The 27,302-nt window shown below is 45.6% G+C and overlaps 1 protein-coding gene across 6 annotated transcripts in view; it reads right to left on the minus strand.

Moving 5' to 3' along the window:
• MORC2 (MORC family CW-type zinc finger 2) overlaps nucleotides 1–27,302 on the minus strand; it is a 50,058-nt gene that overhangs the window by 3,936 nt on the left and 18,820 nt on the right. For all 6 annotated transcript variants that reach the window (XM_038152172.1, XM_038152174.1, XM_038152176.1 and 3 more), the window contains 17 exons: nucleotides 27,076–27,184; nucleotides 25,704–25,863; nucleotides 25,511–25,622; nucleotides 24,166–24,291; nucleotides 19,833–19,912; nucleotides 14,910–14,992; nucleotides 13,949–14,034; nucleotides 10,139–10,279; nucleotides 9,567–9,721; nucleotides 9,311–9,439; nucleotides 7,950–8,055; nucleotides 2,754–2,886; nucleotides 2,275–2,349; nucleotides 1,788–2,162; nucleotides 1,230–1,370; nucleotides 1,082–1,136; nucleotides 187–328 (listed from right to left, as the gene is read on the minus strand). In XM_038152172.1, coding sequence (XP_038008100.1) covers nucleotides 187–328; nucleotides 1,082–1,136; nucleotides 1,230–1,370; nucleotides 1,788–2,162; nucleotides 2,275–2,349; nucleotides 2,754–2,886; nucleotides 7,950–8,055; nucleotides 9,311–9,439; nucleotides 9,567–9,721; nucleotides 10,139–10,279; nucleotides 13,949–14,034; nucleotides 14,910–14,992; nucleotides 19,833–19,912; nucleotides 24,166–24,291; nucleotides 25,511–25,622; nucleotides 25,704–25,863; nucleotides 27,076–27,184 — 2,208 coding nt within the window. The remainder of the gene's footprint in view (nucleotides 1–186; nucleotides 329–1,081; nucleotides 1,137–1,229; nucleotides 1,371–1,787; nucleotides 2,163–2,274; nucleotides 2,350–2,753; nucleotides 2,887–7,949; nucleotides 8,056–9,310; nucleotides 9,440–9,566; nucleotides 9,722–10,138; nucleotides 10,280–13,948; nucleotides 14,035–14,909; nucleotides 14,993–19,832; nucleotides 19,913–24,165; nucleotides 24,292–25,510; nucleotides 25,623–25,703; nucleotides 25,864–27,075; nucleotides 27,185–27,302) is intronic.

Raw genomic sequence — 27,302 nt, forward strand, 5'->3', positions numbered from 1 at the left:
GCATCAGAGTGACAAACTGATGGAGTCTGTCATGCCCATTCCTTATGAAGCCCTGGACAGTCCTAACCTCACACGTTTCCTGACATGACAGCAGTATACTTGTCTTCAGGATCTATGGCAATAAAACAGGCCCTTCCTCCCAGAAAAAACCCAAGCGTCCAAAATTCAGTAGCTCGAGATAGTTACCAGCGATCCCTTGGTGTGGTGTCTGTAGGAACATAATCAAACTTCACCTTCCACCGGATTGCATGCCTGACCCTTTCCACAGCTGTGACACGGCCTGTGAACCATTCCTTGTTCACACGCACTTCCACGTGCACCCCCTTATCTGGGAGGGGAAAGCAAAGGTGTTTGCAAACATTAAACTGCTGAAAAGCACATTCTACAGGAGCTCTAGAGATTCAGGCACCTCAGCAGGGAGCAAACCTGAACCTGTGACAACGCCCTCAAACAGTAGGGACACCATCAAAACACAATGGGCATGCAGGTCAGCTCCTGGTGAGAAACATGAAGATGCATGGAAATGAACTGGCAATTCCAGATGGAAGGTTTCTCCTGTACTCCAAGCTGTTTGACATTGGCTTTATAGTCTCATGATGGGCAATTTGCCACATGTCCCTAGTGGGCCACTTTCCAGACAGCTCCCTGGAAGCATGCTGAAAAGATGCTCTGGCAGATGGTGCAGTACCACCCCAGCTATCACCTTTCCTGGGGTCTCCCAGTCACTCTTCTCTCACAGCAGTGCAGCTCTGGATACAGTCCTGAGCATTTTCCAGCTGGCATGGCTGCATGATCTACTCAGGATGGGTGAACATGCCATCAGCTACATCCTGCAGCCCAGCCCCACCCCTGACAATATGTCACAACGATTGATCACAGACCTTTCCATGCCACAAGTGCCACTTATCAAAGGTTTCTCAGCCAAAATTTTTCATACAAGTTAGAGTAATCTTGGGGTTTGGAATTCAAATCTATATTTATTTTTTTAAAAAAATCTCATTAATGAAATCACACATTTAACTGCTACAACAGTTCTTTTCTACGTCAGATACTGGTGGCAGCCCAAGGGCTCATTTCTCACCTTTCTGTGCTTTCTTCAGTTCCAACAACTCTTCCTCTCCAGCACTGTCTGTGAGCTGGGAGCAGAGAGAGCTCACATTAGCCACCACCCATCAAGATTACAAACACCTGACAAACACCTTCTGCTGGGGAAACTAGCACACTCTTACCTCCACCACCACCTCATTGGAATCCTTGTCTTCTTTCATTGCCAAAACTTTTCCTCGTTTTGTCCTCTCCTTTTTAGGCTCACCCTCCTCCTCAGACCCATCCTCTGGGATGTTCAAGGCCCTTTTTCGAGTGCTGGAGGCCTGAAGGAAGCAAACAAGCTCTAGCTATTAATTCCAGCCTGTTCCAAACAAAACCTTCTTGCAGACAAGTTAAAAAAAACAAATCAACAAAAAAAACCAAAAACAAAATAAACCACCAAAACCCAACATCCAGTATTTAATTTGGTAGTTAATGAGCTTTTCTGGAAGGTTTTAGAGATGCTACATCATCATGCAAACACTCACCTGGGGAAACACTTTCCCTGGGGAAACAATCTTGTCTAACAGGAAAGAGATGAGACCAGTCTTCTCAAGGGGTGTAAATGGCACCCTAACCCAAGAGTAAAGTAGTTTTCTTGTCCTATGCAGTGCCCACAGTGCACATATCACAATATAGAACAGACAGGCTTACAGGACAGTGGCTGAGAAGCTGAGGGATTTCATCCCATTGATTCTTACCTGTAAACTTTTGCCAGAGGCAGATTTCCTTACTGCTGGCACTTTGGCTGCTTTTGGATTGGGTGTCTCACGTGAGCTTTTGGGGCTCTGTTGGCCAGAGAGCGACTTCATGCTTGTACCTGGTTTGGCAAGAGTTTTTAAAGTGCTGTTAGACTTCCCAGCTGTCACAGTGTGATGGTGTGTCCTGGAAGTGCTGGCCTCCTCCTTGAAGAGCATGCTGGCTAGCTTGGGGGAGCTGGTATTTGGACGATCTGAAGAGCTCTTTTTCAGCTGAGTGCAGGACTTGTGAGGAGGTGAAGATCCTGGTGGCCTGCTGGGAGCATTCTTGATTACATCAGGCAAAGGAGGAGATCGTGGGCGCTGAGTTCGGGTGTGCTGAAACAAAGGAGGGTAGAGAGAAAGGAAGGGTAGAAGAGTGGGGAACTGCTGTTCAGAACAGCTAAGGAAGCATGAAAGAGTAAAAAGCCCACAGCAGGATCCCATTTACCTCCCTTGAAGGCCGTGTAGTCACTTCCAGAGGCAGTTTCTTTAAATCAGTCTGAGATAGAACTGGAGTGGTTTTCTACAAAAAAACAAAAAAAAAAAACCAAAACAAACCAAACAAACAAACAAAAAAACAACAAGAAAACCCCAAAAAAACCCAACAAAACAAAACAAAACAAAACAAACAGATCAGAAAGTTCACGTTTACAAGCTGCCAGGGGCTGCCTGAACCCATCCCAGCAGGTTTCCAGGCTAAACCCAACAATTATATGATGTGTTTTGTGTCCTTCAAGAGACATCCCTTCAGCTGTCATTTCCATTTTCCCAACAGAAAATTAAATGCAAGCTGAGATGGTCAATTTCTGTTATTACAACAGCCCCAGCCCCATGAGGCAGCATAGATGGTTTCAGACTTAGCAGCAGCCCTTTGCACAAGGAAGTCCATCACACATGCTCTGCTTAGCTGAAGACCTCCAGACTCACCTGCAGAGCTTCCAGCTTTTTCTGCTGCTGGTGGATTTTCTGTGACAGTTGTTTCTGCTTTTCCTCATTTGATTTCAAGTCTTTTTTTAGAGTTCCCAGTGGTACCTTCTGCTTCTGCTCTGCAGCCTCGCATCTAGCATGGAGGGAATGCAAGACAACCTCAGCAAGGACAGCAGAACCTGTATCATCTCATGCAGGATTATCCCAACATCCCATTCCAAATGCAGCAGGAAAGCCACTTGCCTTTCTGCAGTAGTCACAATCTCAAAAGCAGTGGTTTTCATCTTGGAAAAGAGATATGAATTAAGGATCAAAAGCATAGTTGCTAACAAAAAGGCATTTATGCTGGAAATCACCAATTCAGAGTCCAGGAACTATGACAGTTGTAACAGCTTCTGTACTGCATCTGTACTCCAGACTTTTTCAGCAATTTTCCTTCCTATCAGCTTATTTCTTCATATCAGTTCTTCTTTCTATAGACTTCTTTCCCTTCATAAATGAAAGCACAGTACCAGAAACCCATGACTAAGACATTACCACAAGCCTTCCAGTCTCAGATGCCTTCTGCCTTGCCATTCAAGGCCAGGCAGTGTCCTTTGCAATATCCTGTAGCTATTCACTTTGAACTTTGCTTTCCTGTAGCTGTTTAGCCCAGGGCCTACAATAGTGGTGAGTATCCTACTCTCCCAGGTCCTTTCAGGTGCAGAATCCTGGAAGAGTCCTTGAGAGAGAAGGAAAACAGAGGTAGGAAGTACTCTCTCAAATGGACTAGCATCATCTTTGAAGTGCTGGATGAGCAGCTGGCCCTCAGGAGCACTGCCAGAAGAGGAGGGGACTGAGCCCAGGCTCGTCTCCTGTCACCAAACAGAGTCATGGAAAGACAGACAAGGATCAGCACTACTGGGGTAAAGTCATGGAAGAATGATTTGAGCCAGGAAAGCAGCAGACAGCCCTTTTACAACAGATCCAGCAGATCTCACTGGGTGCTGGAACCAAGCTGGTAACCAGCAGATGTAAGTCTTACTAGTAAAAGGAGAACCCTGTTCTCACTGTAGAACACTCAAAGCTCCAAGAAGCTGGGGAGAGATGATTCTATCAAGATCTCTATCTACCAGATAGAGTGGTTACTTCCTTGGCTAAGGAAGTGTGTGTCATCACTGCAGAATGACTGCCTGACATGAAACCTGCAATTCCCAAACATGAAGTTGAACAAGTGGCACCATAAACAGGTTTCCCAGCACAGAAATGCGTCTTCCAGGTCATGGCAAGGCTGGAAGCATTGCCAAGCTGTGTCTTACAGCACAGTAAAGAATAAAAGCTCCTTGAGTTCTGTGACAAGAAAAATTCAGACTACTAATGGCATCCAAACCCAGAGACTGCATCACTGGAGGCAGCAAATCAGAACAAATGTATTATTCTGGTAGTCAGAATGGACTAAAACCAAGACTCTGATAGTGCTCAAGGAGCTTTGAGACACACAATCATCTTCAGCTGGTGCTTCAGCCACCCATTCAAATGACATTTGGGATCCAACTGGATATCAGATATGAAAATAGAGGCAAGCAAGCCTGACATTATTTCACAATGTGGAACAGGGACACTGCTTTCTCTGCAACAAAGTGAGCGATCAGGGGGCACCTGATGCTGACCTCAACACAGACAGTGGCACTGCTGAGTGACTGCTTCCCACAACACAGACTGAGAAGGGCATTCAGTTCCTGAATGATCTGGAACACCATGCCACGAGCAGCCACTGAAGTGCAGGTGGACAAACCAGAAGGGTGGGGAACAGCTCAGTGCCAATAGTAGACACTGTGCTGAGGCAGCCAAAACTATCATATGACCTCTGATGCCAGAAGAGTCTCAACACCTGATATTGCTCTGACATTGCTTCATTTCCAATTGAAACCCTGCACAGAGCCTCAAAGTACACTAGCTTCAGGATGCCACCCAGTGCTTCTCAAATCCTGTCATCCTTCAGACGCTACAAATAACTGTAATGGTCAGGACACAGATATGAAGGTGTCCAAACTCTGCACAAGGACCCAACAGTGCATCACTTGGAATTATATGATGTGTTTTGTGTTACTTTGGTATCGTTGCCCCAGCCAAAAGCCAGAGGAGTGCTGGAGAAACTTCTGCTTCATGTAAAGGACACAATTGTACTCACTGCTGGAAAGCACATGTAAGCCTACTTAATCAAGAAATGTCCTGGAGTTATTTATTCTCCCAGAGTAAGACTCCTGAAATCCCTTTCGAAGAAAATGACCAGAAGTTTGGCTCACCAGTGCCAAGTGCCCCACCTGCCCTTTCCCAGCTTCCTGCATGGGGGATGTAGGATGGCACAGCATGCACTGCGGAGCTGTTTGGAGGACTCACTCCAAACAACACCTTTTCAATGTGAAAAGCAACCACCCACTCCCACCCACCCCCAATTTTGAAGGTATTGCAAATAAAAAAAATCTGAATTCTTTCATCAGTAAATCAAGTTCCTGGTAGGTGATACAATAAAGACCCCATCTGCAGACAGAAGTGCACAAATATAATGGCAGGTGAGGGGACCTAAATAACACCCTTCCATGGCTACCATCAGGCCATCCCAGGAACTGCCATCCCAGAAGCTACCAGCCCATCTAGGGTCCATTTCCAGAAGCCCAGAGGCCCAAAGGCAGCTCAGGGGATGTGAACTGGGCTTTTTGGGAATTGTGGAATGCAAACCTGTTCAGAGGAACAAAAACCCTTTTGGGATCCTGCCAAGACTGTCCTATGGCTGCCTCAGCCCCAGTGTCTGGCGGATGGGGGCAGTCCTCTGAAACATCTTTTGGACCAACATGAGGAACCAAAGGCAAGTAAAAGAAAGGACTGAGATTATTTGGGAAGAACAAATATGAGAAAAATACACTATAACAAGGGCCCCTTGTACATAAACCTTTGGCTGGTCAGTACACCTCTGTGTACTAACCTCCATGTCTCCCCCTTTCCTAGGCAAGGGCCTCTGTTCCGCATGCACACCTGTGTACTGGGGTGCAAGTGTCAGTAGCTGCAGAGGGACCACTGGTCCCAGTGACTCATGTGCCTGCGTGCCACCAGCTGCTGTGACTACAGGCAAGTGAATGAACACGAGCCACAGGAACATCAGGCCAGAGGAGCCAACCAGGAGGCTACCTGGGAGGAGGGAAGGGGATGTCCAAGGGTGTCCCGCAGGAGCTGATCAATGTAGACATGGGTGAGTCTCCCAGCTTATGGAGATGGGTATAGGGGTGTAGGCGGAACTGTGGGCATCTCTAGGCAGAAAGCACGTTGGGAAGAGCAAGGACCCCGATCCAGTCAAGACAGAGAGATCCTCAGTGTGAGACACTGGGAGGTCTGGAGTGTGTGTGTGCTATGCGTAACCACAGAAGGAGGTCTGTACACCTCTCCCCTGGGACTGCAGGCCTCAGGCCCATCTATCCCAGTGGAAGTAACCAGAGGCATGGGATCTGAAGGCCAGGTATGGACATGAGTATTTCCACTAGTGGTTCTTCATCCTAAAGAGCCAAGAGAGAAAAGGATGAAGCTGCTGGTATGGTCTGTGGGAGCACTGCACATGCCCACTTGTGCAATCTGTGGGCCTGGATGTGTGTATATACATGGTCTGTGTTTGCATGTGTCTACAAGCAACAACTTCTGAACCTCGCTACTCCTTCCACCTGAAGGGCTGAGGATGTGCCAGCCCCTTAGGTTCCAGGCTCAGCCCTGCCCCAGCATTTTGTCCAGGAACATCTTCAGCACTGCCACACTCTGCAGAGCTCTACAGCAGGAGCTCTATATACACATGGAGCAAACAAAGAAGTCAGCACAGGTATTCTTCAACTGGGAGATACCAAAAGGAAGAAGCCAGAAAGTCAATGCTTTGAAATAGCATCAATATTCTGGGAAATTTTTGGCCATAGATGTTAAATTTTTTATTGCAATCAAAACTTACTGCCTGGATTCATCCCCTTTGTCTTTAAGCCCTGAGCCAAGGGACCTGAGTTACAGAGGAGCAGCTTCCCTCCCTTGCACAATACAGACAAGAAGTGGCTTCCAGCAGTACTGCTTTCCACAGAGAAGCAGCCTAGAACAATAATTTCCCTCACTCAAATAAATGACTACATTCTACCTACCTTTTGTGACTGTAACACATATCACTGGAAAGTGAACCATTGTGCTGGTTCCTCAAGCATGCAAAATGTCCCTCCTGGGTTCATCCCAACCAAGTGGAATTGCTGCAGTTTGGTGTCTGATGGGTGGGAGCAGCAGGAGCAATAAAGACAACTGCAAAGCCCCCCTGAACTCACCAAACTCCCAGCCTGCACTATGACAGTTCTCCAACTGCCATCTATCCTGCCCATGGCAAAATTAATATAATCTAAACCTATAATGGTATTTCCGGTGCCAGTGCAGAAAAACAACCAATGATTCAAATTTCACCATATCATTTGGTTGACAGGCTAGAGGCAGCTCTGGGGTCTACCTGGCTCCACCCTGCTCAGGCAGGGGCATCCAACACCAGGAGCCCAGAACCACGTCCTGGAGTATCTCCAAGGATGGAGACTGCACAATCTCCCTGAGAAACCTGGGCAAGGATTTGGTTACCCTCACAGGGAAAAAAGTGTTTCTGATGTGCAGAGGGACCCTCCAGCATTCCAGTTTGTGCTCCTGGTATCTGGTCCCGCCACTGGGCACCACTGAGAAGAGCCAGGCTCTGTCCTCTTTGCAGCCTGCCTTTATATGTTTCTATACATTGATGAGAATGCACTGAGCCTGATCAGCTCTGGGATGGACAGCACATACCAGTGCTGGGGCTGTCCTCCCTAAGGACAGGACTTTGCATTTTCCTAGTTGAATGTCAGGATAGGTTTCTGCTGGCCCATTTCTGCAACCTGCAGGTCCCTCTGGAGGGATCTGTGACTGCCTGGTTTGTCAGCTGCTCCTCCCAGTTTGGTTTCACCTGTCACTTGCTGAGGATGTCCTCTGCAATTTGCACAATGCAAATGCCCACCCAGCATTCAGCTCCCTATACAGTTGCCATTGCCGCCTTTTCACAGACTGTGAGCACAACTTAAAGGTACAGAATCCCTCCAACTGTTTTCAAAGAACACACAACCAGAAAAAAGTTCCAAATGTGCAGATAAAGCACGTTGCAGAAAAGTCTTAATATTAACTGATTCTTACCTGTCTTGTTGAGGATCAGGGTTCATGGAGCACACCCAGTTGTCAGGGTAGTTCTTCTCCACTGAGCTCAGCTGGAACGGGAGAGTCCGCCACTTCAGACAGACATCTGTTAGACAGACACTTTGCAAGTCAGAAATACGCAGCATGAGACACATCATTTTTTCCCATAGCCCATTTAATGCCCAAGGACCACACCAAAGTATATCCAACAACAGTAAGACTAGTGACCAAAAAAAAAGTGAGACAGTCACAGAATATATTGAGTCAATTATTTCTTTGTGCTCACAAAACGCTTGAATGAGACCCTCAAAGACAACCCTAACAAGAATGCAATGAAGCCTGGCACCAATCAACACCAGAGGATCTCACACTCCTGCTGCAACTACGAAATATACAAACTGAAATGAACAGCCAGTCCAGATATCACAGCTCAGCCCAGCAGTCAGGCTGTCTCTCAACGATACCAAAGTAACACAAATCACAGACATATCCACTTAAAAAAATTGTACTAAATTTTTGATGAACCAGGAACATAAATCTGTCTTCCAGAGTATTGCTAGCCTACCAGGAAACCAACAGCTTCACAAAATCAAGTTCTGCCAAGAAAATCCAAATGTCCTTAAATCAGGCTCTGGAAGGATATCAACAAGGGAAGACAAGAAGAAGAGCAAAGCCCCTCCTCCTTCTGAAGAACCTTGAAAAGACTGACACAACCATCAAGGCAGAAGAGCCTAACAACTAATTCCGCAAGAATGGCCTCACATTCCTTCCTACAGCCACATCCTCAAGTCCTGGGGAGAAAATAAGGGAGTTTGGTGTCCCTCTACCAAGTGACAAAGTGACGGTGGGGAGCTTCCCATTACTCTAACAAGGGCTTAGCCAGAGCTGCATAGAGTTGCACAGAAGAGAACTTGCATTAAATTCCAAGGCAACTGTAAAAGGTTCCCTCTGTGCTGACACAGTGCAGGCCAGTGCATCAGGGTACAAATTACCTGGCCACTTCCCATTGCCTGTGAGGATGTTTCAGGTCTTATTCTGGTGCTGGGATGGGTGCCTTTGGTGAGTTGCTGTTCATATGACACTTCTAAACCTGCTCTCAACACTGTTACTGGCCATACCTGCCCTGCTCTGTCAGAAGATCAGTTGTGAAGATCAGTTAGTGAACTGTGCAGGAAAGGAGCTTTATGTCTGGATGTCACAGAATACCACTGAGTGCAGACAAAGGCAAACTGCAGAGGAGACAGGCCCTAGGAAGGGATAATGACAGTCCAACCCAAATCTCCTCTGCATTTAACTGTCCCCATCTGCAGCCAGGAGTGTTCCCCCCCTTCCCCAGAGAGAAGCAGCTGGATCAGACGCACCGCACTGAATTGTGGTGGGGATCTCCATGGCTCTCCTGCGCTTGTAGCGCAGTTCACTAGACGGAGGCTGGTTCCAGTTTGCTGATAAATAACCAAATTCATCCCAGAACTTGATGATACCTCTCTGGGCTGGAAAACAAACCACATCCTGCTCAATATGGAGCCATTATCACAAAATCAGTATCTGCACTTTTGGCTGACCTCCAGCAACGCAAATTTCTCCTTCCAGAATCTAGTAATTGTGAAGCTTCATTACCTATTGCAACATCCTTCCAATACTGAGCCAAATGCTCTCCCATGGCCTTTAGCAAGTGTCGATACTCCTTGGCATCAGCAAAGTCTTGTTTATTATGGGTTGGCTCCAGAACCAAATAGGGCACATCCACCACGCCTACCACTCCTCCACATGCCCTGGAAGAGGGAGACAGAGGGACACAGATTAAACTGACAGGCTGGCAACCTGAACTGTTATGCAAAATGTAAGATGGGCTCAAATATCTGTACTTGCTGTCAAGACCTATTTTGCCTGTCTCTGGAATGAAGAACTAGTACTACCAGCACTCATCAGCACCAAGTGCCAAGAACCTCATACTGCTGCAGGGATGACTAAAATTTGTGTAAAGAACTCTCTATCAAGAAACCAGAGAAATATGAGGCAGTATTAAATACAATTTATTTGTCAGAATGGAAACTGAAGGCTGACAAAATGAGCAGGCCTCAGGCTCATGAAGAATGATTAATGCAAAACATGGTTATTGCACAGCCTAAGTCAGATATAGAAATATGCCAAGCTAAAGCAAAGATTGCAGAAAAATCTGCAGGACTCACATGCCACCCTCCAGCTGTGGGCCCACCTTCTCATACATCTTGATCAGTCGACTGCAGTTATAAATGAACATGCCATCCAGCTCGCGCTGCTCAATGTTCACCCCAAAGATAAAATTCAGCTCCTTGGGCTCCTTCAGCGCCCTGTAGGGGACAAAACAGAGCCTCTAGGGATGCTGGAAATAAAGCATACTATTTGCTGGTGTTAGAGAGAAGATATGGAAATCCAGCACCCTTGAGCATTAAAGTGCTACTTCTGAAAATACAAAACATTTGCTGAAATAGCGTTACAACCAAATATGAACAAAATACAAAAACTTTGCAATACAAATACTAACTCAGGCTGGACAGATAATTTTTCATTTGAATATGTTTTCTCCTCCAGAACAGATTCTGGTTTTTACTTCAGATGTTTTTATTCAGTGAATTTGTTTTATGAGAGTTCTGTTGCATCCAGACTGGTCCTTTCCCGTGCTATTTTGGTTTGTATTTTCCAGATATATATCCCTTTCTAGATAAAGCATGGAAATTCAGATTTCAATACAAAACTACAGTCCTGATATTCTGATTCTAGAAAGTTCTCCTAATTCCAAATTTTACAAGTCTGCTCCTTAAGTTCAAAAGCTGGAGGATACAACATACAGCCCAAGCAGAGCTTTTTTTTTTTTTTCTGGAATGTCAGGATATCAATTTGCATGATTTCTCCCTTATCTATGCAGCAGATGACTCCAACAAAAGCTGGCCTTGAGTATGCTTGTGAGCCCATAGGGATTTCTCAGTTGGAATCTTTGGTTACCAGGAATTCTATCTCCACTAAGGCCAAAAGCCTTAAGATTTTGATCTCTTTGCGCTATAAATCAAACAAAATCCCTGTGTCTCACAAACAAGTCCTGCTCTTCAACATACTAAACTAGTCAGGTTCCACAGCTTCCCTGATATCCATGCTGGGAATTTTTCATAAGAAGGATCCTCAGCTTCAGGATGAAGGTATCCTCAAATGTGAGGTCCAAACCAGTAACTACTGCAAGGCAGAGCCTATAACATGGTCCTGCCCACCCCTCTCAGTTTTGACCTGCATTATACTCCTCACCTGCCCCCATCAACTCCTTTGCAGTTATGTACCTTATCTTAATGAGGAATTTGACTTCTGCTTAAATGGTTAGCCAAAGATGGTGGAATTCTTTAAAATGTTCTGTTGACTGTCTACTAATATCAAATATTAGGAAGACCTGAACCATGCACGCATGAACCCTACACAATGATCACCTGCAGATATGAGATCTGAGTCTGTCTTAATGGTGAAACTTTTCAAAATAAATACCAAAATAAATAAAATTCATACTCATTTTTTGTTTAAGGCCATCATCCCTCACACAGATAAAATGGTACCCTGTGACACAACTTCATTTAAAACAGGTGACTGTAGTACATTCCTAGGAAAACACCTGAAATAGCAGCTTTCAGTAATTTTAAATCTAAACCTTTGCCAAGAGGGATTTTGAACACTGCCAACTGCTGGGCTGGAATGTGACCCTTTGGTCTCAGCTCACTGAGGTAGAAACCATGATTCAAGAGCATGAGCAAGTGTGGTAAAACACCCATCTCAGGGATTAATTTTCTCTTTCTAACTTCTGAAAAGAATGTAGAGCCTTATACTTCAAGAAATAGCATGTACGCACCTACAAAACAAAAAGGACATCTCCTCATTTTTATCAGAGAGAACAGGAAGTAAAATTATCATCCAAACCATGGAAAATGAAGTGGTGGGTCAAAAGCCAGGGATTTAATGACTAGAAATTTAGTACCTGTCCTACTGTCTGGATTCAGATCCAACCTGATTTTACACAGCCTTTGGAAACCAGAAAGCACTTCTTTCATTGATGCAGCCAGCATCAGGGAAACAGGAGAAAACTGTTCTAGGACATCCTCTGTAACTCAAGAATTTTCCAAAAGACAACAGGGATTGGTTAGTACAGAAGCTATCCTATTATACACATCTTTCAGGATTTTTTTTGGTTTTCTCACTGAAGGACAATGCTGTGGGGAAATGCATAATCCTCTCAACTGCTTCTGATCACCAGTGATGAATGCAGGGACACAGGGAAAGCCATGTACCTGTCCAGACTGGTTTTTTGCTGATCAGCTTGGTAACAGGAAGAAGTATTTTGCCCAAGGGCAGGAAGGGCAGAAGACTATTCACAAAATTTTTCGTCGCACACTAATGTCATCAAACCCAAGAACTGTAGAACAAAGGTGTAGATGGAAAAGTATGTGGAAGCTGAAGGAAACAGGTTTCTCACAAGCTTCTGTATCATTCAGATCCTAGCTCTAGCACTTTTATATTAAAGCTGTATTTATTTATTTCTTTTCAGCATCTTAAGATGCATTAGATCTATCTCTGGCAACAAGTCTGGGATAGTTCTGACCTAGGCAGCCATGCAAATGGGCATGCATACACAGGCGGGAATGGAGACGTTCTGTATCCAAATCCCCAACTTCCTCAAACTCAGCATTTGGTTCTGGTTTTCACTTCATTTGAGAAATGCAAAACAAACATATATGAAGAGTAAAATATTCCTGTGAGTACATCAAAAACCAAAGTTAATTGCCACCAGAGCTAAGCTAGAAGAATGCCTTGGGATTTCACAGCACCGACTACACCAAAACTCAGCCTTTTTCAGAAAGCATCCCTAAAATTTCTAAAGCTGTTTCACTGCAACTTGCGAACATTTGTTCATCAGCCTGAATCTTATCTGCAAGTGAAAAAGCAAGAGTGAAAAAAACTGATGTAAAAACTAGCTAAATATTTACAGTAAACTGTGATACTCTGTCCGAAAATACTCTCATCTGCCTCATGATTTTTAGACCACTGAACATTCTGTTCAACATCCTGGTTTGGTGGGGGCTTGCCAGGGCCCTGGGACTGGAACTCGAGTTATTGTTCGCAGGTGTGTTTGTCCATCTCATGGTACACTGAACCCAGAGAAAGGAGAAGGGGCACTTTGCCCTTCTTTGCCTGCATTGCTTTGCTACAATGGCCCTGGGATTTTTCCACCTCCTAACCTGGCTGGACTCTTTTCTCGAATTACCTTTTCGTGGTCTCCACAGAAGACCCTTCATCCACTGTACAACCACCGAGACAGATGGACAGAGATGGGAGAAGCCATTCCCTCCAAGACTGAGACATGAAACCCCTATATGGAAAAGACTCCTTTTCTCCCCAAGGACTGAAACCTCCTTCCCAACTTTCCATAGAAAATTCTAATTAAAACCCCTTGGGTTAGCCTGAGGATCGAGATCTCCCCAGTGCAAAAGTGACTCCTCAACTGGACCTCGAAGAATTACACTGCCACTACGTTGGTAGCTATACCCATTCCTTCTCTCTTCCTTTCCTGCAGGTTTTCTTTCTCTCTCTCTCTCTCTCTCTCTCTTCCCCAATCCCCTCCAATGCATTTTGCTGCGATTATTCAATAAAGTACACTGATTTTGACTGTTACTGCAAACCCCTTGCCGTGTTGGTGTTTTGTACCCTGAGATCAAGTAACGAACCATCACAATCCTGTCCATGAGGGCGGATCGTGACACAAACAACCCAATCCAGAGACCCACATGTCATTCAGCAGGTAAGAGGGGAATACCAGAGGTAACCAGAATAGTGCCCCAGCTACGCAGTTTAACAGCCCAGGCATATAAGATGCCCATAGATATTTAAGCTTTGAGCTGAACTGAAAATACATGCAAAACAGGAGAGCTATATGAGCACCTGGAGCAAACAGCCTAGTTACTCCAGAGTTTGGAAGCCCCTGCACTCACCGCTGCTTTGCATCCTTAATCCTTTTCTTGACATCAGCCTCCCGCCGCATGGTGATGGCCGAGTTCTGGACCTGACGCAAGGTCACCTGCAAACAGGCATTGCACAGTCAAGCTGGGAAATTCATAAAATTCACTCAATTTATGATTTTCTGCTCTTTCAGGAAGAGCTGAGAAATGTTTTTAAATGCAATGAGGTTAAAATTGGTAGATGATGACAACCAGTGTGACTCCACATGTAGGGCAAACTTATGCTAGGTTGTTTAAGCAGCTACACAGTTGCTAGGAGGAAAATGTCTACATGTAAAAAAGGATTAAGGAAATTGAAAACAGTGGCAATGGAGCACAAGGAAACATCCAGGGCACTTGGATACCATTGTTTCCACGACATACCAATAGGAAGCTCAGTGATTTTAAACTGGTGTTATTTACTGCCCTTCCTGGTGTCCCTGCCAGACTTCCTCCCAACTCCTGGCACCAGGGCTCAACCTTGCCCCTCAAAGCCACAGTCCCACTGGAAGGAAGCCAAGAGGCCCTCTGCAAAAACCCCTGCCCAATTGCCGCAGAGACAGCTGCACAGGCAGCAGGGAACAACCAAAAAGCCCATAGCTCTAGGTCTGTTCCCGGGGCCACTTCCACAGAGGCTATCAGCAAACAGCACCTGGAGTCTGGAGGTCACCTTCCCACACAGGATATACTGGGTGTGTAGGCAGGGGAATGCCAGCACACTTCTCACTTGGGCTGCACACCATGTGAAGATGGTGAAACACATCCAGTGGTGATGAAGCCATGGAGATGCTTAAATGTTGCTGGAAGTTCACTGCTGACTGAAGCCACCACCTGCTTAACCAGCACATGGCATGCTACCATGGGGTGCTGCCCAGTCAGCATCGCTCCACCGCCATTGCTCCGAACACTCCTTGGTGCTCAAAACACGACATGCTGCCAAAAGCACAAGGCTCACCCTGGACTCCCGCGTGAGATCCCCTCCGAGGCGCAGCTCAAGGGCACGGGCTTTGCTCTCCGCCTCACGAGCCTTCTCTTCCGCTGAAACAAACAGGGACAAGGATGCTGTCAGCCATTTGGTATGGACAGACATCGTCAGGCATTCACCCAAAGAGAGCAATTCCAGAGAGCCTTTGCTGCACTGATGTGTATAAGAGTACAAAGGAAACACAAAAAGGTACAAAAATCAAACCTTACATGAGAGGGTCCCACTGACATGGCATCTTAAACATGCTCAGAGGTCACAGTCAACACTGGCACAATAGCAGGGATAAACTGTGCAAAAGCACATTTGAAGGAAGGATCTGTGAGGAAGACAACAAGGAACTGGAAAGTCTAAGGATGCCTGTGGCCCTGCCTGCTCTGCTTGGTAATGTGATTCAGAGAAAGGTTCTCACAAAACCAAGACTAAGTTCAGGCTTGAAAAGGAGTTCCAAGCAGGTAATTTTCTTACAAAGATTAAGTGAAAGGACTACTCTCAGAAACACTTTTATCTCTAATAATTGCTAAATTTTGCTTGGAAAAAAGACAAATCTGTGCTACATGTTACATAGGACCCAGCATTCAGAAAACCTACCCTGCACATGATCCTCGCATGCAAGAAACTTACCACAAAAAAGGAACTCCCCTTTTTGTCTCTCTCCTAGAAAAACAGGAATGCTGACGATAGGCACATACCACCCTTATATTACTTAAGATTCATTCAATAAACCTCATTTTCTGCAAGGAGAATGGACTGAGAGCAGTTCTGAGTAAGAAGGAATTGGGGGTGCTGGTGGACGAGAGCTGGACTTGTCCCAGCTGTTTGCTCTGGCCCCCAGAAACTTTCCATGCCCTGGGCTGATCCCACAGCATGTGCAGCAGGGGAGGGGGAGATTCTGCCCCTGTGCCCCGTCCAGGTGAGACCTTATTTGCAGAGCTGCCTCTAGCCCTGGTGCCCAGCACAGGAAGGACCTGGAGCTGCTGGAGAGCGTCCAGAGGAGGCCACGGAGAAGCTCCAAGGGTTGCAGCACCTCTGCTCTGGAGACGGACTGGGAGCGCTGGGGGTGTTCAGCCTGGAGAAGGCTTCAGGGAGACTTCCGACAAAATGAGCTTTAAGATCCTTCCAATACAAGTCATCCTATGATTCCGTAATTTGGCAATACAAAGGGCGCATGCTGAGAGATGGCATTGCTCACATCGAGGCAAACAATGTCTGCTCCCCCCACGTGGGGGTGCAGCAGCCTGGTTACAGCACACCTAGAAGCCACCTCCCTCCTTGCTCTCCTCACAGGGAGATAAACAGTGGCTGTGAGACACTCAAAACAGTGAAACACACCAGTGGAGGAACTACCTTGCCTAAGATTTACATAGGATGAGGTAAGCAAGAAGATGACAGGCTAGCAATTGGCTCCTAGGGACTACCAGTATGTCTCCAAAAAGCAGCACTTGGTTGCCTGCCAGAAAGAAACTGGAGTCTGTAGCCAGTCAGTTCACTTAGACTACAACACAAATCTCTTTTCCTTTCTGTGCATTGTCCCATTGGAGTTTTGTTCACCTCATTCCCACAGCAGCATGCTCTGGGGTTCACAGCTGCTTACCAAGGACTGTGCTGTGTGACTAGCCATCATCAAGAGACAGTGTGGCTAAATCAAGCCAATAGGAGGCTGGAGGCTGCTTAAAGCACTTAGTCCACTTCAATCAGAGCTTGTAGGGAAGTTGCTGGTGGGTTAAAAGTATTTGAGGCTAGTGGAAAGAACACAGTGGTAACTCAGAAGGGCACAGGTCAAACCCGCTCCACTAATGCAGTGACAACTGAGACAGCTGACAGGGACTGATACAGTTACAGGGCTGAGGCCCCAAGGCGTAAAGATGAGTGTCCTATACAGGACAGTGAGCACTGAGCAGCTGGAACCCATATACACATCCTCCCAGGGGACAACAGGCATGGTGTACCCATGGCACTGCCAAGCATGTCACTGGACACACCAAAATAATCTGAAATAATACCTAGAGCAGCACAGAGCTGTTAGCTTCCAGTACTTGACACTTGCATGACTCCTCACCTCTTCCATTTTGTTTGCCTTCCCAAATTTGGAAGGGGATTTCCAGAAGTGAGGCAATAGCAATACCAAGGTGCCTCAGTGCAGTACTCAGTCTCAGTTCAGAAGAACACAGAAAGCAGGTGATGGTCTTTCACAGCTACCTTGCCCAGGAACAGTACTTTTCTCCTAGGTCCACCCACTCACTTAGGAATCTGGATACTACAGCTCATTTGCATGAGGCAGGAAGTTAGTTCCTGGGGAATGAAAAGTGGCTTTTCCTCATCTTAAATATATGTATGTCCTCACTTCTGAGCCATAGCTCTTTTTAGATATGCCAAAGCCATGCCACCAATAGTCACTGCTGCTCATACATCTTCCCCATCCAGCTATTTTTTGGTTATCCTGTTTTGATTCCACAAGCTCATAAGCTACTTCCAGAGATTCAGCAATCTCTCAGTCTGACTGATTCCAACACATTCCTTGTAGGCAGGTATCTCTGGCATCCTGGAACTGCTGTTGGCTCAGCTGAGACCCACCACTTGTCACAATGTACTCCTGGGTTTAAAAGAGCAAACTGCAAATCGTTCCTGGGTGATGATCCCTCTGGAGTACTGGAGACAATGAGAAATGAATCATTTCTACCAGCAGGAAAACAAAAAAGCTTGGTGCTACAGATTAAATCTATTTTCCTGTAAGTAAAGCAATGAGACATAGGCCCCAAAGGATAATACCCTGAGCATGTTTTCCTGGAGGCTCCATATGAGGCTCCATGTGTGGCTCCATGTGTGCTCCAATCTTGCAGTAACAGTCTGAGGTCAGCTGGGAGTTTTCACCACAGTGTCTTAAGTCCTTTGCTTAGCACCCTCTTTCCCCCAGAGGCACCAGGCCCATTCAGTGATCTCTGCACTCCCTGAAGCACTGGGCTGGTTTGGTGATCCCTGCACACTAAAAGCACTGGGCCAGTTCACAGAACCACAGAATCAATTAGGTTGAAAAAGACCTCTGAGATCATGGAGTCCAACCTGTGACCAACACCACTATGTCAACTGGATCACAGCACTAAGTGCAACATCCAGTACTTCCTTAAACACCTCCAGGGATGGTGACTCCACCACCTTCCTGGGCAGTCCATTCCAATATCTGATGATCCCTTCTGTGAAGAAATTAATCCTAACGTTCAACTTAAACCTTTCCTGGCGCACCTTCAGACTATGTCTTCCCATCCTGTGACTACTTGCCTGGGAGCAGAGACCAACCCCCACCTGGCTACAGCTTCCTTTCAGGTAGTTTTACCCGAGCCTCCTTCTCTCTAAGCTAAAGCACTCCAGCTCTCCTCATAAGACATGCACTCCAGACTCTTCACCAGCTCCATTGCCCTTCTCTGGACTCTTAACACCTCAATGTCCTTCTTGAAATGAGGGGCCCAGAACTGGACACAGTACTTGAGGTGTGGCCTCACCAGTGCTGAGTACCAGGCGGGGGGGAAGAATCACCTCCCTGGTCCTACTGGCCACACTATTTCTAGCACAGGCCAGGAAGTCATTGGCCTTCTTGGCCCCTTGGGCACACTGCAGGTTCAGTGATCCCTGCACACCCAAAGGCACCAGGCTGGTTTGGTGATGGAAATGTGTGACATTTTAGGGCCAATGGGACCTGTTCTCAGCACTGGGACAACAATGGACACCATTTTTCAGTGTCATACACTAAACTCCACTTTTAAATGTCATGAAAGCCTCATAGACTGCTTCAGGGAAGAAGCTTCTCTAAATCCCGCTCTTTGCATTTTCTTGAAAAGCAATGGGAGTGTGTGCTCAAGACCTGCCCTGGCTATAGGACTCAATGTAAAAATAAATTCACCTATGAGGATTGAGACACACAATAAAATCTGCTTAAGCTTCATCTTACCAAGTCTATCTTGCCAGGCTGTACTTCCTAAAGGAGGAACAGGGAACATGGCAATTCACACCATTTCACTCTGCTGCTTTTCTTTGGGGCAGGCTCACAATCACACTGCCCTCTGTGATGCTATACAGGCTGCATGCGGCACCATCCCTTGTATATATGACCTGCAGTCACGTGCAGACATGCCTAAAGCAGCTCTGACACAGGGGCAGAGGACATGTGCCTCCAAGTGATTTATGTAGCTGATTTATGAAACCTACCAGAAGATACAGGTCACATATAAATCACTTACAACTTCCAAGATTCTTCCTTCAGTATTTTTGCAACAAGGGTTAGGGAGGGACACTGCTTTTTGTGTAAAATTTCTGGAGATTTAATGCAGTTATAATACAGTTTAATGCTGTATTTATATGTCTGTGTGATTCCTATATGCTGAATATCCAGTTATGACAAACTGAGTTTCCCCTGAAGATTACAGGACTTAACAAGAAAGGAAGATTAGATGGGCAAAAGGTAAGCCTGGAAGGGTTAAAACCAAACAAACCAAGGCTCCCTTGTACACCCTTTACATTAAGTGACAGAATAAAAATCTACTTTTTAAACTGCCTTAACAGGAAAAGTGCAGAACGAAAACACAACCAAAAGCTCATAATATCTCAAAGGTGAGAAAAGAACTGCAGGATGACAGGGCTCAGCCAGGCTTCTGCTGGAGTGGGGGCAAACTGCTGGGACTCCACGGGTTATCCGATACATCTGCTACTCAGATGAAATGGTCTCTGGGAACAATGTACATTCCTTCCATTGCATGAACGTAAGTCTGTGTCATCTGTAGTTGCTCTAATAATTCAGTTCCTGCGCAATTCCAGTGATCCCAGAGGTAGCCAACACCAGGTCACGCCAATCAAGGGTTTAGTCCTTCCCTTAGCAACAGATGAATGCACACCCTGACGACTCACCTATCCTCGCCATGTGCTCTGCTTTCTTCACCTCTTGCTCTGCACGGGTCTTGAAACGGTTTGAAGTGTATTTGTACATCCTGTGATGATCAAAATTTATTAATCAGCAAACTCAGCAGTAAGGTCAGACCAAAATTTCATCACTGCATGAGAGAACAAGGTCCCCACATGCTACTCTACTCCTCCCAACAGATTCAATACATGGAGGAGGCTTACATACCATGAACTGGACATTTTTGGATGAAGCTAAGCAAAATCTTTTTAAATTAGAGATATTTTAGTATTAGCTCCAACCACAATATCCTCTCTTCTCCTGCATTAACCAGTGGGGGTGAAATATATCCATATTCTTGTAGCAAATCTCAAGACTTAGGGAAATCATTTCTTCAGAAGTAAAAAGGAGGAGTGAATATATACGGAAAGCTTCTCAATACCCTCGCACCACAGCTAAATAACCTTTCCTGTGAACAGCTGTCCACGGGTGCAGTCTGACAGGTCCATCTCACACAGGGCTATCTCAAAGTAGAACAACAATTTGATCAGAACTTCAAGTTTCAGGACACTTCTGTGTGTTTTGTATCTGACTCACAACCTTGTAAATTGTGCTGGAGATGGAGCAGCTTGTTTCACCTTCCCTGTATGCTAACATGCCAAATACAGATCCAAATTCACTGACTGCTGCAGAGTGAGAGATTGGTGTTCGTGAGGCAGAAGCTCATGAATGTGTATCATCTCCAAGCATGTCACAGGGAAAGATGACACCTAGGACAAGCAGAGCCTGCAGGAACTCAGAGGTTCCTTAATACGTGAGGTTTTGGATATACCAAGAGGAAAATCTTTGGATATACCAAGAGGTTTTGGATATACCAAGAGGAAAATCCCATCGCAAATGGATGGGATTAACTTTTCCAGAATTTAACTAAAGCAAAAGCCACTAGAATTGCTGTTTTTACAGAGAGGCAAAAACACATGGGGATGTAACACTTGACTGACCAACTGATTGGAATCACACTTAGATCCTAATGAGAGACAAAATTCCTCACAAATGGCAGACAAACTGTCAGGATTCACGAGAAACAACCTTGTACTTATGAAAAGTTTTGTTTAGGTTTGTTTCTGTGGGTGAGCACACATGGTACTGACATCAGACATAATCTCACTGACAGGAATTCCTTGCTCCCAAATCTAGAAAATTAATACCACAAGCACAGTTCCCAGAAATACATTTTGCTAAACTCATCTGCTATTTTTAAGGGTTTCCTCCCTGGGGAAAAAGCAGGCAGGTGCTAAGACTTCCAGAAATCACAGTTGGTGATTTCATCACATCAGGAGCTAAAGAGTCAGGATTTTGGTGGCGTCATCTCTAACCTATGTAAGGTTGATGAAAGCTATCTGGGGCCAGGACACAGCACACTCTGAAAGCCACGCTGCTTTCAACATGTTGGCATAACTACACTACTTCACCCACACCTGCCTGACTTCTAAGGGGATAATAAAAAGACAGAGAAGCAGAGTGAAGCTGAATTATCCCCCCATGCCCAGCTCAGCAGGCAGGGCAGCACTTGGGGGGACCCTAGGGACAGCACTCCTTTGCTGTAGGGAGCACTGTAAGCAACTGTCAGGTGTCCTAGATGATGGCACCATGAACCATCATGACCTTCAAGACACTCATTCCAACTGCCTTGGAGTGTCCTCATGGAGGCACAGGCCGTGCATGTGGCCTGGCTATTTCTACCTGCACAGCCGATATTACTAAACAAGCTCCAACAGGGAAGAGATGGAAGTGATCCTTCAGGAGACACAGGCCACTCCCAGGGAAGCTGGGAATGTGGCAACACAACCGCAAAGGCTGGTGAAGGATCCACACAAAACCAGCCAGCCCCTGCCACTAGGATCAGCTCCAGAAAGGTGAGGAGAAGCCTCTCCCACAGAAACATGGGTGGTGACAAACAGATAACAAGTGTCCTGCTTAGGAGATGCACTGTTATTCCTGAAAAACAGTGCAAGGGCTGCAAAACCTTTTTTCAGTAAAGGCACTTACATACCCTAAATCCACTAACACCAACGCTGGAACCTGCAGACAAGCCACTGTACAGGCTTTTCCTTCAGAGATAAAGGCAACCTGATTTACGGCAGGACGGAGCCCCCTCTGAAAGAAAAGAGCCCTTCAGATGTCCCGGACAAGCACACCAGCTACTCAGGCTGTAAGGCAGCAGCATCTCCACTGTCTGTTCCCCATCCCTTTGCTTGACCAGGAAGGTCAGCATTTACCTGGCCCAGGCTAGTGGGCCAGAAACACAGCCATGCTAAAGAGCTGAGCATCACTGCCACATCAGCTGACCCCAAAGGAGCACCATAATGGAGGTCCCTTCCCCTGTGCATTCACACACAAAACAGTGCTAGCACAAATGCAAGGAATTAACCCAGTATTACCCTGCGGAGCACTCAAAGCCTAGTAGATAAATGGGGATGGTGAGCTCTGGCTTCAGCTCTAAAGGGAAATTGGGGGCATAAGTCCCCCTTTTCAGCAGGTTCAGGAAGAAAAATGTAAGAAAACCCCACATGTGTGGCAGTAAAAGCAAAGTAACCACTTTCAGAATGGACAGATTTACTGGTTTTCCCTTTAGAAAGAGCCACCCAAGGCACATTTGAGCTCTTCTGAGGAAAAAGACAGCTTCCTCAACCTGCCCAGGGCACAGCGTGGTATCTACCCCAAGAGCGGTGCTGGCTCTCAGAACCCACAGTAAAGGTTTTGACGGCTTGTCCTGATGGCCACGCAGCTTCTAGAGCCCAAAGCTGGCATTGGGAAGTCCAGCCAGAAGGGAGCAGTCTGGACACTCTCCAGAGAGGCCCAGTAAAGCCACAATAATTGTCACAAGACTGAGATTTACACTATGCTCTGCAGGAAGGCCTTGCAGTCTTTACTGCTCTGTTGCAGGAATTAAAAACCCCAAGCAGGGTTTTTAAATGTAAATGTCTTTACAATGTTTAGGAATTTGTACTGGCCTATCACTATAAGCAGATCTACAGGAGACTGCTCAGATGCGGCACAAGCAGATCTGTGAGATACACCTGCCACCAGCACACATCAGCTTGGGCTCCTTAGAATAGACTACTGACCACTTGAAGAAGAAGACACTGAGGTAGATGAACATTTGGGGTGACCTGGGACACCTAATATTGTCGTGACACTGGCAGCATCATCTACAATGATGGCATCCTGTCTATGAGTCTCGCAAGAAGCTTGTCTCTGATGAGATAAAAATCTGTGTCCACACCTGGTTTCTCTCCCTAGCACTTTTTGATTACAGCACAAGCAGAAGCAGCACAAGGCCCTCACATGCAAATAAAACACAGTCAAAAATAGAGAAATCCAGAGATTCCCTATCCAGTAAATCAGGATTTATAGTGGCAAGTTCCCTGCCTTCCGCAGGGCAACAACTGGCCTGGCCAGTATGAGGAGCAGTGGGTGTAACATTCTTTCATTTTGGTCAGGTTTCTGATACCGTTTCACACAGTCTCATGTGAGGAGCTGAGGAAGTTTAAGTTAAAAACCAGCCAGGCTCTTCAGGCACTGTCAGTGGCATGACAATCGCCTGTGGCTGCTAAGAGCGCCTAGTAGCCTGAGAGTGAGCCCAAAATGCTATACTAAAAAAGACACAAATACTCTACAAAATTACTACTACTTGATTCAAACAAATTATGCCAGGGTATCTAGAATGCAGACTGTGTGCTCCCAGAGAGTCTGCCTCAAGCAGACTGAAATACAGGTTTCCCTTTCCCCTCCCATCCCAGTAACCTTTTCCAGTCTCTCTTCAGCCAACTGACAGCATACCCCAGCTCACGGTTCACATTTTTTGTTTAAGGAAATCTAAAAGGAATATAGGGAAAGCTTTTTCTCAATCTCTATTCAAACCTGGATTAGCTACATAAAAAAGCAACTGTTTCAAAGCACTCGGTCTAGTTTCTTTTTGGAAATAATCCTAACACCCACCATATGTATTTCCTTCTTCTGCTCAACAACACCACCACAGTTACCCAACAGTTTTGTATGAATATGGTATTTCATACAACCAGGATCTTAATTTCTTTGTTTGCTCTGAAAGGGAGCCAAATTGCACCAATGACTCAAGTGATTTTCAAAGGCATTCGATTTTCCATCATGTATCGCTCTTCGATGTCAACAACACATGCCATTCTCCTATGGTCTGATTCTGTGGCACTAGGGTTAGGAACGGAATTATGCAAGATACACCTGGAGAGCAAAACACTACACCTTTTCTCTAACTCCAAATGGTCCCACATACCCACAGATCTTGGATCCAACACTCACCTTGGCTTGTAGAGGCAGCATGAGAGTCGTTTGGTTTGTACTTTGTGTCCATTGATAAAGATCCTCATCCTGGGATCAATATAAAGCACAGCAGCATAGGCACGGAAGGAGCGCCGCTCCGGCTTGCTGCAAGAGAGCCATCTACTTCAGAATATGCCCAAGAGTTACCCTTAGCAAAACAGACAGGTGAAAGAAAAGGTCTTTCTGTTCTAATCACCATGAAGCTACATTAAGTAAAGCTTTTCTTTAATTTTTTTTCTACCTATGTCTTCTCCAGACTCTTTGTTGAGCTGTACATCATAACTACTGCTACAAGACACTGATACTCATGTTACTGCAACCTGAAGAGGGAGTTTGATTACATCTGGATAATAATGGCCAAAGCTATAAACTGGACTATTTAACACTAAAAGTGTTAAACCTACCAGAGCGTTTTCACCCTTCATTGAGTCAGGGGTACACTGCCTCAGAACCTGCACTACTCACTGACACACATGGTACCACAATATCAGAAAGAAGAGGCCGTGACCAGCAGCAATCCCACCTGCCTTACAAACAGGCATTAACGATGCTGAGATCCCTTAGAGAGCCCCAAGGAATCTGCCCAGTAACATCACTTTAATACATAGACAGAGCTGCTTTACAGGGTCTGAAACTTCCTGTGGAAAATTCAAGCGCTGCAGAGAAGAAGCATGTAATCTCATCAAAAAGGTAAAGCTTGCTAGGTGCGCCCATGGAGCTCTGGGACTTAAGCATTTAGCTCATTTCAGCTCAGTTTTTTGTTTTCAGGCTACAGGTGATCAACTCAGCAAACATTCAGCTCTCTCTAAACAGGGGCCTGTGCTCTTCCAGCTGCCCTCTGAACACATCCTTCTTGCCCCTCTGCAGGAAGAAGGGCTCCCTGACAGATGTGATGATACACCCCACCTGCCTTCCATACTACCCAGCTCCAGAGGCTGACCTCATGTTTTGCCACAAAATGGAACAGCAACTTGGGAGCAGCACTGACTCAGAACCAGCTCTCATTCTGATTAAAACATCTTTGATAAGTGTAGAAAATCAAACATAAAGCTTAGGGCTCCTTTTTTTATGGTGCCTGAAGGACACTGAGTCTTCTGCTTTGGCTAAGCTGAGATCAGCCATTGTAGGCATTCACCCCAAACACAGCCACAACACCCATGGGCTGACACACATGTACCCCAAACTGCTTAAGAAAAAACTACAGATCTTCTAAATTCTCTAATTCTCTACAAAAAGAGAATCTTAAAAAAAACCCCATGCACACAGTATATAGCCAAACCCTACAACAAATTTCATCAGGGCCTGTTATACCAGTCACACTTACGTTCCCTCTGGGGGTGTTTCTGCCATCTGAATATCCTGAGGGTCAGAAGTCACATCCAGCTCTGGCTCTCCATTATCCATTAGTTTGAGGTTAAAGATGATCACCAGAGTGCCTGAGAAAGTAACAAGTCAACCAGATGAATCCCAACCAAAACCCAAATACCTCACTTGTGACCTGCACCATCCAGATGTACCTTTCTCACCACGTATCTTATTGAACTGGTCCATCACTTCCCATTCTGATTTGAAAGGGGAATACTTGTAAATGAGCTCCGTCTCAATAGCAAATTTCTCCATGTTGTCCGTCACGGGTTCACGGCTCCTTGCGTTCCAGGTGGGTAGGGGAACGATGACCTGCAAATCCCATTGTATTGAGAGTGACTCAGCCTCTCCCACTCCAGTCAGCCCCTCCTGCAGGTCATGGTCCAGCGACTTTCCTCTCCTGATAGCCCCCTAAGTCACCATCAGAGCCCCTTCCGGCTCTTCAGCAGTTTGCATGTCTGTCAAATGCTCACAGACCCTCTTTGCCAGCCTCTGAGTTGCCTTCTTAAAATACCAGTCTCAGAGTGAACCATTCCCAAGTCGCATGTATGGTACTGGCTACTCACACACTCAATGGCTTTCTTCCCCTTCTCATGTAGCAACTTTCATAACACAAAAAAAAACCAAAAAAACACTCTGGCTTAATTCTTCTCTTGAACTCAGATATTCTTCACTCATATTTATCCTGATCTCAGCCTCTGATTTTTTTAAGGATGCTAGCAAGGTGGTTTCTGCCATTTTGAGTAAAAATATAGATAGAATTATAAACTGCAGCTGCAGATCAAGGACACAAATCCCATTCCAGAATTGTGGTCAAGCCAAAAAAGTAGCCAGAGCTGGTGTGGGAATTATACTTACTTTACTCTTCTCAACCTGCTTCAGTCATGAGCTGGCTACCACTATGCACTGCCCCCCAGAGCTTCTCTGCACAGGTCCCTTCAACCCCTCCCTCATACTAGAAGGTGCTTTCTGAGATACCACCCCAGTGCAAATTTAAATTATCAACCTTGCCTGGAACAACAATGCCTGAGTTATCTATTAAAAGATACAAGTTTTTCATAGGTGAAACTACACTGACTTTTTATTAAAAATCAAAAATATCTGTAGGAAGATACATCTGCAGCTAATGACCCATGGGTAGCAACTTCAAACACCTTTAATTCTCTACACAAAATCAAATCAGCGCAGTAAAATTAAATACATCTCAAACTGAAATTTTGTGGGAAAAGGAAAATGCAAGATGTTTGGGCATGTCCTGAACTTAGCATAAGCACACCTTTAAGTGACTGAAATAAGCCCTTCAAACTTGCTCTACTCTAGAGACTTCCAAATTAGAATTAAAACCAAAAGGAAAAAAAAGTGTTGACTTTGTAGAGGCCCTACAGCATAATGCCAAAAGAAAACCATACACTGATCCCACTAAAGCCGCAAACAGCCCTGACACAGACTCTTCTGTGAGAGCTGGGCAAGTTCAGATGAGGCAGCATTCATTATATCAGCTCATTACAAGAAGCACACGCAAACCTCGTCGATGCCTTCTTCCTCATGGAACGTCCGTGATAAGAGGAGGCAAGTCATGGTGTTATCTTTCTTTGTGAACAGGATAAAATCCTTCCCAATGCGCATTGAACCCCTGTAGGCAGAGGTCAAACTGTGTGTTACACCTGATGCACCATACTGTTCAGAACACAGACCACATTACTGAGCTTTCTTCCCATTATGTTCAGTTATGAGATGCCAAAACCAGGTTA

Source organism: Motacilla alba, chromosome 15 (assembly GCF_015832195.1).
Source record: "Motacilla alba alba isolate MOTALB_02 chromosome 15, Motacilla_alba_V1.0_pri, whole genome shotgun sequence".
Taxonomy (NCBI): Eukaryota; Metazoa; Chordata; class Aves; order Passeriformes; family Motacillidae; genus Motacilla; species Motacilla alba.